This window comes from Falco punctatus, assembly GCF_963210335.1.
Source record: "Falco punctatus genome assembly, chromosome: 1".
NCBI lineage: Eukaryota > Metazoa > Chordata > Aves > Falconiformes > Falconidae > Falco > Falco punctatus.
The window spans coordinates 98110595-98131302 of NC_137580.1; the positions used below are offsets into that span (position 1 = coordinate 98110595).

Below are 20708 nucleotides of genomic sequence, written 5' to 3' on the forward strand. Positions count from 1 at the left end.
TGATATCAGCATCTCGTTAGATGATGATTTATGCTCAGCAACTATCATTTTGTGTTGCGTTAAGTGTTTTAGAAGAATTCTGGTTTTCCCCATGCTTTAGCCTCTTTGCTATGGAGAAGCCAGCTCCTGCCGAGTAGAGGCCACAGTGACCGTACTCTTGACGGTGTGACGTGAGGCAGCCCTTTGCCTTCTCCTTCCGACGCTGATGCCAAGCTACTCGCAGAGCCATGTGCTTTGAACTGGCACCCTGCTCCTCACATTCGCATCGTCTCGTGTGGGCTGAGGAGTTTGTCCTTCAGTGTCTTTTGAAGAGAGAGGCTGTCTAAGTATCTTTATTTCTCATTCCTGGTGTTTTGCAATAGAAATGAAGATCAGCAGTTAAATGTTCTGCACCCAAATAACATTTTTGCTGGGAGTTCTTTACACAAATTCTCCTTAATTAAGCAAGTACTCTTTAATTAACCCTCCATACAGTTATTGCTGATGTTATTAGCATCACTAGATAAGTAGTTAACTTTTCCACAGGATGGAACAACTAACAGTGGAAGAAATCTGTATCCTGTAAGAGCATCTCTGAGTTAGAAAGTCTTCTCTTAACCAACAGCTGTATTCTCTCCAGGCTGGAGATTTCAAACAGAAATTTCCTTGGGAATCTGTCATAAAGAGGGAATTGTCAGACAGGAGAGCAACAGCCTGTCCTCTAATATCTAGAAGAGTATCATATGGAATAAAAATGGATTATTTACAAAACTGCAGTGAAGTATTTCTTTACATGATAATGAAGCACAAGTTTGTCTTGATACAGATGAACAGAACCTTCCTGAGTCTTCTGTGTTGGGATAAATTTCTCTTAGGGTGAATTTTTTTGCCAGAATAAAGAACCTTGAGTGCAGGTTTTCCTACAGGTTCAGTCTTAATCGTAAGTCTAGCCTGCTGCTGGCAGAACAAATAAAGGCACACAGTTCTGTCCAAAGAGTTGTGTTGCTTTAGATCTGTGTTCATGATACTGCTCTCATATTTACTGATGGATTAGAAACATGCTTAATACTTAGCTTAAAGCTGGTATATTGAGAGTTCCATGCCTGAGCTACATTGGGAGGACCACAGTCCTGAATGATTGACTCTTGTAAACTTGTTACACTTGCTGTTTCCAACAGGGCAAAGGTGAAGAAAGGTGTGAACATACTCAGTGCAAAGACAAGTGACCCCCGGCAGTGGGACGTGAAACAAGAGGTGGGGAATGGTGGCAAGCATTCGACCACAACGGTTATTTGTCAGAGGATAGCACCAAGTTCAAGGAACAGGTATGAAACCTCATATTCTCGGCACATTAAACTCATTTATATCCATGATACCATTCATTGGTTGAAAGACTTAGGGCTCATATTGCCACTACTCACAGCTATTAAACCTGTAGCCTGGAAATCTGGAGACACTTATGTTAACTACGGTACCATCTGCTGATCTATAACAGGGCATCTCAGTTTCCAGGTAATAAAATTCATCAGTTTAAATTAAAAAATGAATAGAATAGGCCTATGCTGGGGGCAGGGGACAACGGACGGACATGGGGTGTAATTTTGGCATTAATATGAATGTCCTTAATGTTAAGGGTTTTTACTGAACATAATTTTTTGGCTTGATAGTTTTGACCTTGTTTCTCTGAACAGATCACAGCCTCTGTGGTTGGTTCATCAAACAAGCAGTGAATTCTTCCATATAGCTTTCAAGCACTGGTACAGGATAATTCAAACCTTTCAGTATTTAGTGTTTTGTATGTAATACAGAAGAATCCCCTTCTGGAAACACTTCTTCCAGAACTGAAGGTTCCTTTGCTAAGCCATACACGGGTAACTGTCAGGGGAAAAGCGGTGCACTCCAGGGAGCACTGGTATGAACTGGCCTGCCTGTGCCTGCTTTCCTGTTTAATATGTTTTTACTGAGACTTGGTTGAGTTGTTCCCAGGCATAGAAGTGGTGCTTTTTCAGTAAGTGTGATTGTCTTCTGCAGCATGTAGTAAAGTCATATATTAATACTTTCAGTGGAAATTATGTTGCTTTTACTGGGTATCATCTTAACAATTTCTCACAACACTGCTGTACATTAGTCCACACAAAGCATTTTCACTGTACAGATCCCAGCAATGTTTCCCCAGCCCTGCACTTATTATTAGCCTCAAACCTGGACTGACTGAAGAGTATCATAAAATCTTTGGTGGGTGCTGGGTTGGTTATTACTTTCCCATGCAGCTGGTTTGTACTGTCTTCAGGCACAGAAAACCTGAGCAGATTTAACATTTATATTCTGTGCCCAGTCAGAGTGCCTGGGAAACATTAGGCTTCTGTAAGTGTGGAAATTTCTCTTGTCATGAGCAGCTTACTGATTCAATATATTTAGACTTGATATCGTTGCAGTTAGCAAGATTTTCAGTGGAGAGGTTGTGGGTGTGTGTGTTGGCTTTTCGTGACCAGGTTTTGGTAAGGGGGGGGGGGAGGGGGCTGCAGGGGTGGCTTCTGTGAGAAGCTGCTAGAAGCCTCCCCCACGTCCAATGCCAGCTGGCTCCAAGATGTACCCAGCTCCAAGATGGACCTACAACTGCCAAGGTCAAGCCCATCAGCAACAGTGGTAGTGCCTCTGGGATAACATATTTAAGGAGAAAAAACCTGCACAACAGCAACTGCAGCTGGAGAGAGGAGTGAGACTACGGGAGAGCAAGAGCCCTGCAGCCCCCCAGGTCAGTGCAGGAGGAAGCAGAGGGGCTCCAGGAGCCAGAGCAGGGATTCCCCTGCATCCCATGGGGAAGCCCACGGCAAGGCAGGCTGTGCCCTCAGCCCACAGAGCCCACGGGGGAGCAGCTCCCCCCCACAGCCCAGGCAGGACCCCACGCCGGGGTAGAGGGTGCCCGCAGGGGGCTTTAACCCACGGCAGCGGCGCTGGGGCTGCTCCTGGCAGGGCCGGTGGCCCCCTGGAGAGGAGCCCGGGCGGGGGCAGGGCTGGGGCCCCCATGGGGACCCCCACTGGAGCTGGCTGGGCCTGAGGGGCTGCGCCCCACGGGAGGGACCCTGCTGGGGCAGTGTGTGAAGAACTGCAGCCCATGGGAAGGACTCAGGTTGGAAAAGTTCATGGAGGATTGTCTCCCGTGGGGAGACCCCACGCTGGGGCAGGGCAGAGTGTGAGGACCCTCCCTCGGGAGGAAGGAGCAGCAGAGGCAGCGGGTGATGACCGACCCCAGCCCCATTCCCTGTCCCCCTGTGCGGCTGGTGGGGAGAGGGTAGAGAATTTGGGAGTGAAGTTGAGCCTGGGAAGAAGGGAGGGGTGGGGGGAAGGTGTTTCAAGATTTAGTTTTTAATTTCTCATTACCCTTCTCTGATTTGAATGCTAATGCATGAAACTAATTTCCCTGAGTGGAGTCTGTTTTGCCCATGGTGGTAACTGGTGAGGGATCTCTCCCTGTCCTCATCTCCATCCACGAGCCTTTCGCTGGATTTTCTCTCCCTGGCCCAGCTGAGGAGGGCAGTGACAGAGCAGCTTTGACCCTCAAGCAGGGTCACCCGGCCTCAGTTGGGGTAAAACGAAAGGAAAAACAGGTCCTTTGAGCCTGCGCGAAGTAAAAACCAAAGCGGTATGGAAGGGAGGACATAGGTTTAGAACAGCACGTAACTCTGAGTGTATTTGCAACTGCGGAACTACAAGAGTCAGGTTATCAAACCCCAAATTAAATCTTCTCAATCCAATTTACATAAAGTCTAATTAACCCATAAAAATATTTTTAGCACTAATTATGCAAATAAAAGTCAATGTTTTAATTAATGCCTCTTTCATTTGTGTATGTAAATAGTCGCTGTCTTCTGAAAGCATGACGAACCTAGGCTTGAATGAAATGTTTCCGTACAAGGAAGAGCAGGATAGGGAAACCTGGGCATGTGTGTAGTGAGATCCCAGGGGAAAGCATACAATGTAGTGGGCATTACAGTTACTGAGTTTCTAAGCATCGTTTGGAGCCCTCTGCGCAGAGCACAAATATTCTATTAAGCTAATTAAATTTGGTTGAGAATTGCAAGTCCCTAATGGGTTCTTTCTGTGCTGCCACCAGCTTTTTCAGGTTAGTTTAGCAGTGCAGTTCATTTGGGTGATGTGCAGTTCTGTAGCAAGGTCAGCGTAGATGTGAAGTGTACTGTTCTGGAGTTCCAGCATCGACACAGGCTAGTCTCCTGCAGCAAACTCAGCCAACTCATAAATATGTTAGTTAATTTAAGCAGAGAGGTGTTTTCCGCTGTCTTTGCAAAAGAGCGTCTGAAAAGCAAGTAAATGAAAAGTGTAGTTCTTGAATGCTTTATGAACATTCACATAGCTTTTCAAGAAGATGATCATATAGTTTTGTCCTTTACACCACGAGCCATTTCTAGCACAGCTCAGAGAATTGGCTAGTGGGAAAGGAGAATGAAGGGCCATGGTACAGTTGTGCCTTACTCCTCTGTTGCAACCAACAGGAGTGATTTGGCTCTCACCTTGTATTGTCACATGGCCCCACTTGGTTGTGAAGTCAGTCCAAGTATTATTTAAATTCATAATAGATTCTGAGGGCATTGGAGTGCTGCCTCTTACAGACTATTTTATGGTAGCTAGATAAAACCGTATCCAGGATTCATGCTGGTTATAATGGGGAGAGTGATGTGGTGAGCTGTTAAGCACACGGACAGGAAAATCTGGCCTTTCTCTATGTGCTCTCATTTACTCAGGAATCTCCCTGATGCACCATGGAGAACCATGGCACTCTTTCACCTTCGTATCCCTAGAAACAGATGCCCATACTCAATAAAACTACTCATTTTTGTTGCCATGTTGCTTTTCTTTTCTTCCATATTTGTACTATAATTAGTGTATGGAAATAATTACAGTGTAAGCGCTTTGAAACAAGCAGCTTGTATCTGAATGCAATGCCACTTGACAGCTAATATAGCTTTCACATTATATAATTAATAAAAACCAAGGGACATATTTTAGATACATCACATCAACAATTGCTTACCATTATTTATTAGTTCTCTTTGAGTTCATGCTGCTAAAGCCAAGAGCTGTAGCTTTCTAACTTAGATTTCTTCAAAATTACCTTACCACTATAGCAAGTAACTGAAAACAGCTTGAAATTAGCAATGTTTCTGTGCCTCATAACGCAGTTTGTGCTGAGACTCCAGTAGCTATTGATGAGGATAACAACAGTGTTGATTAGTGAAAACAAGTCGTAGGCTGCTTGGTCACTTGTTTTCCTTTGTTTCTTGTTTCTGGAGGGAGGCTGGTGGGTTTGAAATGTGTCCTCAGGGCAGAAAAAGAGATATTTTTGGTTACTATTATAACAATTTCCATTACTTAGTATTGCCTCTGGTTCCAGCCTAAGGCTTGTGTGGGTGATCAATGATAGACCACATCTACCCTGAGAGCAGCTTCAGTGAAAAGGCTCATATTTGCTGTGTAGTTTTTTCTGGATTGCAATCACAGGGTGTAAGAGCTGTTCCAAAACAGAGCAAGGGTTATTTTTAACCTAAGTGATTTTCATTGTCTTTTTTATTTGTTTTTAATAGCATACCTCTATCAGCTGGTATGCTGTCAGCTGTGGCGATGAGGATGGATTAAAGGTAGGAGCAAGGAAGGTTCAGGGGAATTTCTTAAGCTGACTTCTCTGTCAAAGCCAGAGCATGCTACAACGGCAGTGTCAAGAACGAAGAAGGAGGGGCCGGGGCTAACCCAGGGCCATCACCTCGTGCTCCTTCCAGCCTGGAAAGGCCTGGAACCAGGTGCCTTCAGTCTGTTCTTGGGCTGATGTTTCTGCCAGTGAATGTTGTACTTGGTTTGTGGAGGAACAGAGTCACCCAGTGGTTTTGATTTCTGTCACCAGGTAGAGAAACTGAGTGTGGGAGAAGGAAGAGGCATTTAGAAAAACTGACATAATGGAAAACTGCTGTGATGTAGCACTTTATCCTCTTGGCCTTGAACCTTTTGAGAGGCCCATGGGCTTACAGCTCTCCAGCCATCTGTCTGATAAAGAGTGCTTCCAGATGTTATGTTTATGTTTCAGACTGTGTCACAATCACTTATTCCCCCTTGCCACAAGCGCACACATTTTTCTGGGTTGTGAGGTTGTTTTGGGGGGATTTGGTGTTTTTTTTTCTTGGGTTTGGGGTTTTTTTAACACTGTCAGGGTATCATTACATTCACAAGAAAACAGCTAATGATGTTACCAGGTTGTGTTTCGTATCAGTGGGGCATGGAGGAAAGCAACAAAGCCGTTACAATTCTGTGTAGGTCCCTCCTCTGTCTGGCAGCACCATATGCTGCCAAGGGAAGTCAGTGAAGTGAATTCTCTTGTGACTGGGAAAACAAAAAAAGCTAAAGTGTGTATGTACAACATGGCTCAAACTCAAAACAGTAAGCAGTGTGGTGTACGTGTCTGGCTATATACCTGAAGACAGACAGTCTGTGCCCAATATGTGGACACAAAGAAGCATATTTGCACATTATGAGCCGGGTAGTTGTTATTAATTCTCTTAGAATCTGGGTCATCTTCCCCTGGCACAGTTGTGGGTCAGAGTGGTTTGCAGAGCTCAACAGAGTGGCAGTGGTGCCTGCTGACCTCAAAACCTTGCAGGCTGTGAAGAGGACATGATTTTCACAAGGACTCGGGTGTTCATGGGTCAGGATTTTTTCATTGCAGTTGTATATCCTTCTGACTGATAACTGAGGCAGGATCCGAGCAGATCGGAGCTGGCACATGCCACTGCTACAGTAGTAGATCCTTGGGAAGGTGTGTATGTCTTCAGGAGGTCACATCTGTGTCTGCATTTGCATGAACTGCAGGGATACTTTAGGAGGAAGACATTGGCAGTGGATTTCTTTTGCCATTAAAGCTGGGAACAGAGACAATTTCCATTCATTTATGAGAAAGTTACATATGAAGAAGAGGTTTTATATATATATATATAAATACATATATATAACATATGAACAAAGGGACAGCTAAGGTGTATCTATGTCCTTTATTGGGTGCAGGGGGATAATGCCTTCTTTGCCTCAGTCTTTGATAGCAAGACGAGTTGTTCTCTGGGCACCCAGCGCCCTGGCTGGAAGGCAGGGAGCGGGAGCAGAATGAAGCCCCCGTAATCCAAGGGGAAATGGCCAGCGACCTGCTGCTCCACTCAGACACAGCCAGGGCTGTGGGGCTGGATGGGACCCAGCCGAGGGTGCTGAGGGAGCTGGTGGAAGTGCTCACCGAGCCACTGTCCATCATCGACCAACAGCCCTGGCAAACTGGGGAGGCCCAGCAGACGGGGGTCAGCCAGTGTGACACCATCTACAGGAAGCGTTGGAAGGAGGATCCGGGAGCTGTGGCCCTGTCAGCCTGGCCTGGGTGCCGGGAAAGGTGGTGGAGCAGATCACCCTGATGGCCATCACGGGGAAGGTGATGGAGCAGATCACCCTGATGGCCATCACGGGGAAGGTGGGTGATGGTGGAGCAGATCACCCTGATGGCCATCACGGGAAAGGTGATGGAGCATATCAGCCTGATGGCCATCACAGGAAAGGTGATGGAGCAGATCATCCTGATGGCCATCACGGGGAAGGTGGGTGATGGAGCAGATCACCCTGATGGCCATCACGGGGAAGGTGGGTGATGGAGCAGATCACCCTGATGGCCATCACGGGGAAGGTGGGTGATGGAGCAGATCACCCTGATGGCCATCACGGGGAAGGTGGGTGATGGAGCAGATCACCCTGATGGCCATCGCAGGGAAGGTGGGTGATGGAGCAGATCACCCTGATGGCCATCATGGAGAAGGTGATAGAGCAGACCACCCTGATGGCCATCACAGGGAAGGTGGGTGATGGAGCAGATCACCCTGATGGCCATCACGGGGAAGGTGGGTGATGGAGCAGATCACCCTGATGGCCATCATGGGGAACGTGGGTGATGGAGCAGATCACCCTGATGGCCATCATGGGGAAGGTGGGTGATGATGGAGCAGATCACCCTGATGGCCATCATGTGGCACGTCAGGACAGCCGGGGGTCAGGCCCAGGCAGTGCGGGGTTATGGAAGGCAGGTCCTGCCTGAGGGACTGATCTGCTGTGACAAGGTGACCTGCCTGGCAGCTGAGGGAAAGGCTGTGGCTGGTCTCTGCCTGGGCCTCACTGAAGCCTTGGACACCGTCTCCCACAGCATCTCCTGGAGAAACTGGCTGCTCCTGGCTGGGCTGGCCGAGCCAGAGAGCGGCGGGGGATGGAGTCACATCCTGCTGGTGCTGGGCACACGGGGTGTCCCCAGGGCTCAGTGCTGGGGCCAGTCCTGTTTAATGTCTTTATCGATGATCTGGGTGAGGGGATCGAGTGCCCCCTCAGTCAGTCTGAGAGGACGCCCAGCTGGGGGAGCGTTGCCGTGCCGGGGGGCAGGGGCTGCAGGGGGGCTGGGCAGGCTGGGCCCTGCCCGGGGGTCACACCAGCCCCAGGAGCTGCGGGCGGGGGGCTGGGGGCTGCCCGGTGGGAAAGGGCCGGGGGGGCTGGTCAGAGCCGGCTGGGCATGAGCCCCCCATGTGCCCAGGTGGCCAAGGGGGCCAGCAGCCCCCTGGCTTGTGTCCGAACCAGCGTGGCCAGCAGGGCCGGGGCAGTGACCGTCCCCCTGCGCTGGGCACTGGGGGGGCCGCAGCTCGAGCCCTGGGCTCAGGTTCGGGCCCTGGTACAGGACAGACCCCGAGGGGCTGGAGCGTGTCCAGGGAGGGGCAGGGGCTGGGGCAGGGGCTGGGCACAAGCCCTGTGGGGGGTGGCGGGGGGAGCCGGGGGGGTTCAGCCTGGGGAGGAGGGGGCTCCGGGGGGGCTGATGGCTCCCTACAGCTGCCCGACAGGGGCTGCAGGCAGCGGGGGTCGGTCTCTGCTCGCAAGTGACAAGGGCCAGGACAAGGGGAAATGGCCTGAAGCTGCACCAGGGGCGGGTTAGGTTGGGTCTTCAGAAACATTTCCTCACCGAAAGGGTGGTCAGGCATTGGGACAGGCTGCCCAGGGAGGTGGTGGAGTCACCATTGCTGGAGGTGTTTAAAAGACATGTAGATGTGGCACTTAAAGACATGGTGTGTTTAGTGGTGGGCTTGGCAGTATTGGGTGAATGGTTGGATTTGGTGTATCTTAAAGATCTTTTTCAACCTAAATGGTTCTATGATTATGGCCTCCTGAACATTTTGTTTTAAGCATCATGCATATTTTGGTGCAAAGTAGGAGCGCTCTTTTGGGCTGCTGGCAAATTACCAGTGCAACCCTCAGAGCTTCCAAGGTGAGTCCGTCTGGTGACATGCATCTGTCTGCTTAGCGGTCAATAACAGGATCAGGAATAATATAGCTAAGCCTTTACCTACTGCTTTTAGAGATCCCTTCCCTCCACCCTTTCTCATCTGATTTTCCAAATAATTTTTCTCTGCCTGATATCTTTGCATTTTAAGGTTTCTCTTTATGTTAGCATGCCTGCTTCAGGTCAAATTATGGCACAGATGTCTCCATCATACGGTGTAGGTGCCAGAGACACACTGGACATCTGCTCATGTGGTGGGGGATCAGCCAGCTGTGCCTTGTAACAATATCTTTTCTAGGGCACAGAACATGAGGGTTAGAAGGTTGCTTCCCGAAGGAGCCTTTCATATGGCTCCTCTTTTGCTTCTTTGAATGTCAGGAGTGTTCGTCAAAGCTGGGAGGTGGGGCGGGAGGAAGGATGGAGAATGTTTCTGGTGTCTCTTTCAGGAGCAGGCTGCCTGCAGGGCGGAGGCGGGCGCTCCACTGCTGTGCCTTGCTTGCTCTGCTGCAGTGTCTAAGCGAGTGTCTGGCACAAACTGTCTTGAGAGGGAATATTTCTTTCTTACCCCTTACTGTCTTACTGGGTACTTGCGGGAGCAGGGCAACTTGTTGAACCTTATGAATCCTGAGTGGTTTTGACTTAATGGGTAGCGCTCACTTGCATTAAGAAAAGCGAGTTTGGCAGGAGCCCTTGTGGACAAGGACTCTCACGGAGCCTGAAGGACCCTTTCTTTTCACTACTTCCAGTAATGCAAGTTCAGAAAGATCAAATTGGAGATAACTGTAGTAATTGTCATGGCAACAACATACATCTGTCTAGTTTTCATCTAGCACCTACCGCTGGGAGGCCCTGATCCATGACTAGTGTTGGCCCTCCCACAATCCAACAATGCTGTTATCAGTCAATTGTTTCAATAGAAATTTGTGTTTAGCTTGTCATCAGCCTAAGTACCTGCTTTCTAACAGATAAAGGCTGAATCAGAAAACCAACAGGGCCTGCACAAGTGTTGTGGAAGATACTAAATGGAAAGTATTTTCTTTCTTATCAGGTATGTCGCAACATTCTCTCTTCTGTTTGAAATTCAAAGCAAGATATTGTAGTCCGAGGTTTTTGAAAGCCTGTCGTTAGGCACTGCTGAAATGGATTGTCATGTTGGATTTCAACAGAACCAGTGTTCGACTCGGTCCTGACCATTCAAAAAATACATTAGTCTGTACCAATAACTTAACATAGTGTTAGCCATGGACTAAGGCGTTCCCATGGGTTTTCTTTCCAACAAAAGAAATTAATTAATAGAGATGAGATAACGAAAGCATGAAATGAGATCTATCCATGATCTATACACAAGTTCCAGCCCAGTTGCAATAAATTATTTGTTATACTTTTTTTTTGTCTATTTCGGAGTTCCTGGGTCTGTTGGGAAGCAGAAGGGCTGAAGCACCAAGAGAAAGGTCATTCTTCACATATTTCTTGCCCAAATGAAAGCATCAAATCTGTTTGCTCAGCAAATCTGTAGGGTTTGGAAAAGCTTTTTACATGCTTATCAAAACCAAATGTGGGAGGCTTAGCCAGTGCATGCAGTAACCCGGCATTGCTGAGAAAGCTGCTGTCAGTTCCTTCCCTGCTTTCCAGTCAGGTTGGATATATTGTTTTATTTCATTATTATGTAAATAAGAGTACAGCCCCACACATTAAATAGAATAGCATGTGCAATCATGGAATAATGGGAAAACAGCTTTCTAGCTATTCCAAATTGATAGAGAGGTTCAATAATGACTGTAATTTCTGGAATGTAAGTCCACGGTAAGATTTTTTTTTTTATATCTGACAAAGTAATAATTTCTTGGAGAGTGACAAGAAAAGAGTTTACTTTTCAGCCTTTTACTTTTGTCTGCACATGTGTTTTGCAGAGCTCCTAGAATGTGCAGCAGGAAAGGCTGGCTTGCATCTTCTGCCCAGAGCTGCTGTGTTCTTCCCTCTTGTGCACAGCAATCCCTATTGCTTTCCATTGTAATAAACTGTAATTCATAGTGGGGTTATCTGTGAAAATCTCCTTCTGATGCAGCACATTAATGGACTGACCCTTCTGTTTATTTTTTGGTTTTGCACTTGAATTCATCAGTTCTAATTTGGGGTGAAGTCAGCTCTTATTTAGCTGCCACAATTGGCATGGTTTGGATGCTTTAGCAGCTATTGTCATGTAGCCTGGCTTGTGATTTGGAGGCAGTGGAAGATAAGAGACAAAAGATGCAGAACTAGGGAGGAGGAATTTGTGCATGTGTATTTTTTCTCACACTGTCTTTGAAGCAGAAACATCTGCTGAAAACCATAAACAGCTGAGTTCAGCAATACCACATCATGCTGCCAAGCAACTCTGCTTTCCTCTGTAACTTTCACAGCAGAGGAAATAAATCAGTCAGGCAATAAAGAATGAAGAAAATTTAGGAAAAAGTGCCAAAAGCCAAACCTTTCTAGAATAAAGTGAATAAGATCTTTGTTAGTATTCGGCAGAGCAAATTGAAATATGTTTCTTACACATGTAAGACCTCTGTACCATTGCTGCTTGAGGAATTTCGTAATAACAAAAACTCCTCTGAACTCAGGACACTTAAAACTGGTCAGGAGAGACCTCTGGAAAATAGGCTGCAATCTCATAAAAGAGAATAAGATGATTTTAAACTTTTTTCTGATCTCATGCCTCTGTCAGATCAGTGGCAGCTAACCAATGGACAGTGGTGAAGTATCACCGTTTATCTGAGACATTTACATTTCCTTAGACAAAGCACAATATATTATACAGGTGAACTGTTTGTTTCTGCACTGACTTACCAAGATTTACTTTTCTACTCAGTTACTTTAGTTTGATGTGTTACTGCCTACTTGAAGTACAGATAAAAATCTCTGTTTCTTTCTTTTGTTATATAATAAACGGTGACTGCTCTGTGAAATGGGGAAAATTATTATATAGCTGCAAAGTCTTTGTTGTAAGTCTTACAAGGTAAGCGGGGTAGGTAAGAAAACCAGCAGATCATAGTAAGTGCTGACTCGGAGGATTTTACAGTGTGTTGCTGGTGATGTGAACTACTCCCTGCTGGTAGCAGAGTTGTCCCTCCAGTCACCACTCCTGGGCGTCACTTTTGTTCAGATCATTGAGCTCTGTTCCCAGTTGACCCATGTATGTAATTAAGTAACTGATGATACTTGTATGGTTAAACACTACTCCTGCTGCCTTCTTCGTTCAGAGATGACATAGCCTGTCTTTTGTTGCAGTACTTCCCACCAGGCCTAAATAATAGAACGAACTCGGGTGGCTTTTATACACTGCGATTTTTTTTTCTTTGTTTTTAAAATTCAAAATGAATTTAAATGCATGTCATTAGTCTCTGCCATTATATCCATCGCATGTCCTCCATTTGGAGGTAATTGTAATAAAAAAATAATTTTATCAGTGCATTAAAATTATCAGTTAAAATCTCTTACAGGATTGATAGAGGGTTTATAGAGGAAGTGAATTCTTCATAAACATTTGGCAGACCTAACTGTTGTCTCATTAGCACCAGTTTTACATTAGTTTAGCTCCACTGAGTTGAATGAAATTAATCTGCTGATTCTCACTTTGGTTATTTAAACCAGGATCGAGCCTTACACAATACTAAGATGTTTATTTAAACTCATTTGTAGTATCCAGTTCTGTAATTACCAATATATTGTTTGAATGCCAAACCAGCAGGAGGTGCTGAACTTGAACAACTGGAAGACCTGATCTGTCAGGTGGTGTTAGTGCCTTGGTCCAGGTGCGTTTCTGCTTTGGGACACTCGCATCGCAGGCATAGAAAACCTTGGTGCTTTTCAGTGATCTTCTTAGAAGAATGTTTGCGATAGCTGGGCTGCTAACAAACACAGCTCTTTTCCTACAGCTCTCTAGCATTTTCCATATTTCAGTGTGCTCTTGTCTGTCTCCATTCATCTGCGGTCTCTCTTCTGCCATACTAGTAGGCTTGCTGAAGCAGGCAGCATGTTCATTATTTGTACAATATGCAGCAGGGTCCTAGCCTTTGACAAGGCTTCTACTCTTAATAATAATGGATAAACACCTCCTTTATGTGGTTAATTCTGCGTCTCTGCCTGAAAATAGTTGAATGGATCCATTTCCTAGTGTGAAGCATGTGTGAAACTTTTGCAGGGTGATATGGGGGTAACGCTAATATATCACATAACCACTAGCAGGGCACGTTACCAATGCTTCGGACTGAATGAAGCAGCATCATTATTGTCCTGCAGACTTCAGAGCGTATGAGCACTCTTAGCAAACACAATAGTTAATGTAATTCAAGGTGGGCATAGCACAACTCAGCAAAACCAAGGACTTCTTGCATTCTTTTACCATGGATTCTGTTTGATCCCCCCTGCACATTTTACATGGTAGGTAGAGATAATACATGCTTTTTTACAAGCTTAGAAAGTAAAAATCTTTGCCTGTTATAGATAAAGCAACTCCTGTAGTCTAAAAAACTAGCTTGGTTTGGAGATCATTGCAGTTCTCTACACCTAACTGACTTACACAAGAAAGAGTAGTTACTCTGTTTGCTTCTATAAGTCATAATTTGCAAGTCATAATTTATCTACAATTCAGGCTGCAGGAAGACCTCTGGCATTTCACAGTCTGGGAATGAAGGAAGATCTTGGGGTTTTTCACTGCCACTTCATGGTGGGTATCAGCAAATACTGACACTTTAAAAGGCAACCTTTTTTTTTCAGAGCTGTGCAGCCACAGTCCCTTAAGTGTAAATCAGTGTAGAATTTGTCTTGCTGTGTCAAGTGTTTGTACAAATCACCTGGTTTGAGTTGGTTTGTGTTACATAAATTGTTGCGTCAGAGGGGATATAGGAAGTGTTTGGAGGATACTGTGTATTTTCTGGCAATTGAACAAGGTAGAGGTGGGCTGCTCTTGTGAAAGGTATTGGATGTGTGTGAGTTCTCCAAAAAAATGGTTATGGTCCATCAAGTCCTGGCTAAATAAGACCCCTGGGCTTCTGTTTCTTTCAGTAGACGATGGTGGACAATTAAGACCTGTGAGTATATTCTTTGTAACACTTCCAAAATTAAGAACAAAAAACTAAATGAGAGTAGCAGTATTATATAAAAGTTGCCAGGTCTTTGAAAGCACTTTTTCCTTAAGCAAGGAAATACAGTACTGTTTCCTGGAAAAATTGATGATGTGTCTTTATTACTTTGAAAGGTCAGAATGAGGAGTGTGAACAACTGGTGTAAATCTGTGTAGGTCTACTGAAACAACATATACCAGTTTGTCCCACTGTCATTCACAAAAAAACTCCTACAACTTCCCTGTTACTACTTTACCAACATGCTAGTAATTTCATGAGGAAGTAAGTTTATTAAAGAAAATTGAGATGCTTGCGGAGAAGTTTTTGGATAGATCAATGCTGAATTCCTGATTACTTGCCAGGAATTTCAGTTCCAGTTAAATTTCCAGGGAAGAAACCTTAGCTTCGTTGAAGCAAATGGCAAAATTTCCTTTACAGTCTGAATTTCACCCCAAGGTTAGAATAAATTTTTACTCTTCTCTTCTTCCTTCTCTCTGACATACAGCTCAGAAAACTAAAAAATCTCTTTCCTGTTCAAGGCTTACACGCTCCCCTTCCATGTGTATACCTGCATACATGGTGGTAATTATTACAAAAGGAGTTTTAAGTAGCACCCCATTGATTTTTTGGTTTCCATGCTGCAAATTAATGGACTGAGCGTGCACTCTTTGTAATCACACTAGTAGAAATTCAATAATGACTCTGCCAGAGTACTTGAGCGACCTCAGCCACTGAATTCATTCCTATTTCAACTATTTTTAATGAGACTGGCATATTTCGCAATTTCATTGAATGGCTTGAAGGCAAGGTGCCCTGACAACCAAAGCATTACTGACAGACTAACAGGAATTTCAGTGTTTGTATCTTCCCTCTTACCAAGAATAGTTCATAGCTTCTGTGTGGCAATGTTCATTGGAACGTACTAAACAAAAATTTGTAATGTACGTGATCTGCATGAACTACTCTGTTATAACTACTGGGTTTCAACTAAATCAGAGCTCAGCAAGTACCACTGACAATCCTCAAGGGAATGTAATCTCTCTGGTTAGTTTAGCAATTGTTCAGCTAGGTTTAGTGGGTTTAGTTGCATTTGGTTATCATTTCTTACTGCTTTTTTGTTATCTCTGAAAAAATATGATAGGACAATGAGGCTCTCCACATGGAGATGCTATTTGTCAATTTTTATCTTGAGAAATACTTAGAAATTTAATGAGACTGATTGGGAAGGAATATTTAAAACAGCTGTTGTTCGTTGCTGCATATCTGCTCGGCTGTGTGTATGTACGTCGTTCCACACTTCGGTTATATATGCTGTGATTTCCTCACAGCAAGCTAGTAAATTCCTGCACATTGCAGATGAGCCCTCTTTAAATGCCTCACAAATACAAGCCATTCCCAACAGGACTTTTAAAAAAGTTAACATAGAAATGTCATGGGAAGTGTAGGGGACTTGATCAGTAAGAACTGGCTAGAAACTCAGGTTTGCTAACATTACTCCCAGAACCAATTGAGAAGGAGGTTGTTGCCATGTTATGTTAATGAAAACTGCATTAATGATTTTGACAGGCAGCCTCTCCTGCTCTTTTCACTCTTCCTGGAGCCGGTGGAATTGCTGAGGTGAAATGAAACACATAGTCATCAAACATCATATAACTGCCACATCCTTCAGTGATGCAGATCAGTAGAGATTTGTTGTGGTTCGCTGTGGATCACATTCACTGTGTGGGTTTATTTAAAAAAAAAAAAATCTCAGAAGATAGCCAGAGTCACAGAACAGACTTCCATTGAGAGCAGAACCCAGGACATTCAAGGGCAGTGGTTTTTACAGACCCTGCTGACCATGTTGTGCATGGATAGGCTCTGACTTTGTAAATGTTTGTGGACTCTGCACCATTACCGGCTCCCAGAGGAGTACTGATTTCACTGGCTTTGCTCCGAGTGCTATACATCAACAGCTGATTTTGGGAAAATGTGTTTGTAATTCACAATAGAAGAACTTACACTTTTTTAATGGGAGTTAACACCTACGTATCAGGACAGAACAAAATAACCAGGGTTTGAATTTGGAGCCTAATTCAGTGTTCAGTGAAGTTTGGAGAAGACTGTCCATTAGCTTTGAGTCCTGCTCTCCATGAACAACTTTAGAACAGTTTGTACATCCTAAATATGTTTAAGAATACAACTACTAATGATGCACACCACTGAGCACAAGCTAATTGCTGCCTAAAGGACAGAAGCTGAAAAAAATATCCTTTCAGTAACTCTCAGTTGTTTTCTTCAGGTTTTCCCACTCAAGTCCTTTTAGAGCCCTCTTATTAGACCTGCTCAATATGGAGGCCCCAACATCCCTCTTCCTTCTGTTTTCTTTTTTAAGAACCTTTACCACTTTACCATATCCTGTTTTTACCTTTCTTACAAAATAAAGGTTTGGGATTAAATTTGTGATTGATTCCTGGTATAATGACAACATCTACTGCAGGATCTGCTTTGTGTCTTCCAGTCTGGATTAGGACCTTAGTTTCTCTTTGTATCCTGTCAAATAACCTAGCAGATATTTCTCTAATCTTTTATGGGACTAGTGGTCTTTCTGTGTAACGATACCCGCTTTCCCAGCCACTGGGGAGATTTGCATTAACTGATGAGTTCTTTCACAGTATTAATCAAGTCTTAGTCTGGAATTATGGATGCTGGAAGAGGGAAGAGTATGTGGAAATTTCCCCTCATGTGGCTAATACAGCAGCATGCCTTTCAGAATAGTTTTAATGCTTGTGTGTGTGAATATATATTTATTTATTTATATTTGCAAGGCTTATAATGTAAACTTGTCATCATGCCAGTGATCTGTTTGTTCCTTTGCCAAGTTCTCAAGTAATTTCCTAGGTTGCTAGAAAAGATGTTCCTCGTTTTTTACAGTTCTGCAAATTTAGCTGTGGGTTGAAGAAAAACCAGCATCCAGTTCTACCCTCAGTGTGCACCAAGCAGCCACTGGCAGCAGCTTCCATGGGGCGATTGGTAGCCAGCTGTGGGAGTCCAGTGGTTTATTCGTTTCTTCTTGAGATCATCTGAACCCACATGATCCTGCTTCTAAGAAAGCACATACAGCTCTTGCCAGGGTCTCATGAGCAAGATGAGATACTGGCTGGAGCATTATAGGCTCCTTTTGGCCTGTGGTCTGGCTCGCTCCCCATCAAACTTGGAGCAGAGGAAGGAAAGATTGGCACTTAGGTCACACACCAACTCAAGCGGAGCAAGAATGTGGCATGGACACACACAGACACATGAGCAAGAGAGTGCTTGCAGGCCCAGCAGTGTGGCTGTGACCCACACGTTGGCTGGTTAGGTGCTTTAACTACCAAAGTGCAGTAAATCATTTGTATTCATCAATATCTATCATATTTTCTGTGGTTCCCATTTTGAGTTCCCCATGTACCTTAGAAAGAGAAGACTTTGTTTCAGTGACACTCTCTCAAAATAAAAACCCTAGCTTATTTGGGGTAAACAGTTGACTGAAATATTTGTCAGGCTCTATTGTAGCTGTTCCTGCATTCTGTGAAGTTTTTCACATATATTTATAAGCGTGAATTCATTTTACCAGGAAGCAAGACCATTAATCCTGCCTACTTTGAAGCCATGTCTTTGTGGACTGTGGTGGGTCACTTAACTGTTCAGATTACTGAGATTGTTGGAGACTTCGACCCTTTGTAATGTTAATGGCTGCTGAGTAGCTCAGCCTTGCATGAGAAATTTTTCTCATATTTAAGTATATTTTTTATTTTGTATTTCTTCATGTATTTCTCTGTTTAATTTTTTTTTTATTTCTTATTGTATATATAACTTTTTTCTTATAATAAATCCTCTCATAGGGGGACTTGGTTTCTAAAGAGTTAATTGCTGCACACTATTTTACTCATGAGCCGATTGAATCAGATAATTTGCTGCTTCCTGAGTAATGTCAAAGAGCGTACAGAAAGATCTTTTGTTCCAATAAAGATGTTAAAGAGGATTTGAGGATTCCTTTCTATGCAAAATTCTTTACATGAATGTTTTACAGTATGTACGCTACAAGACTTAGAAATGCTGCTATTTAAACATATATGCATATAATTCGTCAGTAATTGTTAAGATCTAATACTCTCTTTAGCGTGTTTATTAGAACTATTCCAGATATCCCCGAAGAGGGATTCAGGGAAGTGTGTAAACCCTTGAATTTTATAGTCACTGCCGGTTTTACATCTTAAGCAGGGAGAGAGGTGGGATTTTCCAAGACACTGAAGTGCCGAGGTTCTTGCCCCTCAAGTTCAAGAGCTCTCAGCTACCCAGAGCAGTCACCGTCTTGGTTCTGTAGGACCACAGCCTGATCATTAGGGGACACCTCCCGCTCCCAAACAGCACAGTGCCCTCATTTCACACGTGCAAAGCAGAACTGGGCTCCTCTAGGCACCTTTTCGTTCCCACCTTCTTGGTGGGTAAGTGCTACCTGTTTTCTTAGCAGTGCCTAACAGCCAGAATTCTCATGTCTGGAAACACCTGTGTGAGAGAGGATGAGCAGGAATGATTGTGAAGCATCCGGGACAAGGAACAGACAGCCCTGAAACCCTCATTATGGAGCTTGTGGGAAACTCGCTTGCCCGTCTGCCCGCATTACTGGCTACTCATTGTGTAAAACTTGCTAAACAGTTTACTAAGAGCACAGATCTTGGCTCTTCATAGCCCAAGGCTTTTCCACAGTTCAGATCCTGAGACGCTTTGCAGATTAGCACTGAACTGTGCGCCAAGGCACCAGACCCTGTGTACCTCATCTCAGCAGTGAAGATTTGAAGAAAAAAAAAAAGAATCAGAGGGCCTAATTAGCTGGGTCACCAAGTGGTCAGGCTTGGCAGGGCTGAAGGGAGGAGAAGGACTCCATAGCCATGAGTAGGATAGAAGCAAAGAGGTGCTTGTCCAGACCAAATCTCTCCTGAGCCTTTAAAAGTTTTCTGCCTCTAATTAAAATCAAGTGTAGATTATGTGAGCATTTCAACTTGTGTCTTCCATGTTGCTCTGTTACTCTTACTCAAATCTTAATGCTTCTGACTCCAATAGCCAAAACCTCTCAATTATTGTCACGCTCTAAGTAGCTTAATGACAATAATCCGCTGTAGAGAAAAAGATAGTTTAAGTGAATGGAAGTTATTAGATGCAGGAAAAACATGCCAAAAGTCATTCATTTCTTGCTAACTAGATGTAATTTAAATTTTAAACAAAGGTATTGAAATTACTACTCGTGGAAGAGAATCCAAAACTATAATAGTGGTTCTTTTTTTAAGGGAAGTGACATTTCTCCTTGGGGCTAATACCATAAGGTTCTTTGTTTGCACTGAAAACAGCATAGCGGTAAGTAAAGAATAAAGATGTAAGTTCTTAGAGAGCGATATGTACTTTAAATATGTAACTTTTTAGTTTAGAGTGTATCATTTATGGTGTTGGCTTCCTTCTCTTCATTCCTACCCACAAGGCTGCAGAAACAGAGTGAGTTTCCATGAGTGTCAGTGACAGTATTTGACATTTGTACAAGGGAATGTAATATCCAAACACAAATCTGTTTGCATTCAGAATGAAATAAACTGTGACAATACCTGAAAACTTAGGTTTGCAAGTTTGGAACTTGCAGGCTTTTCCAGAGTTTCCTAGAAGTGTGTAAAGTTAACCTTCAAAGTCTTTGTAGGACTGGCATCCCTCTAGTCTCTCCTGTAAACCAGTCTCCACGTTCATCTGTCTTTTTACTCTGTCTTAGACTTACTGATGTGGGTAGAAATCACCTCCCTAACTTCTCCCTCTTCTAAGATATATACTGGAGATAATGGCCATTATTCCTCTACTTGACATACCAGTTTAAAAGTACCAAAGGCACTCTACTCAGTCCTCCCTCTAGCTTCAGTCCATTTCTGGGGAAGACATATATTTGATTAATTACCCATTTGCAGCAGAAATGTACTGAAAGTTGCTCAGGTGACCTGTAGATCGTTTAATGGCTGATGCATGGGAACGCTCCATCACAAGCAGAGCTTTGGCCTGTGCGGATCTCAAGGTCCAGAGTGTCAGAAGGGGGAAATGGTTAATGTCCCGGATCTATGACGTTTGCTTTAAACCCAGTGCACTTTCTCCTAGATGCTGCATTGTGGAATAGCATCCAAACATTTTTTTAATTTTTAGTGTTCCAGCCTCTTCTGCCTGGGTCGTGGTATCTGCCACTGCACAACGATGACCAGGAAGCTGCCCGTGCTCTGGGAGTGCTG

At 44.2% G+C, this 20708-nt stretch overlaps 1 protein-coding gene across 1 annotated transcript in view; it reads left to right on the forward strand.

Annotated features, from left to right (window-relative positions):
- Positions 1-20708, forward strand: part of TMEM132C (transmembrane protein 132C) — a 222386-nt gene that overhangs the window by 122437 nt on the left and 79241 nt on the right. The window contains exon 3 of the mRNA XM_080407547.1: positions 1158-1304. Within this exon, the coding sequence (XP_080263673.1) occupies positions 1158-1304 (147 nt within the window). The remainder of the gene's footprint in view (positions 1-1157; positions 1305-20708) is intronic.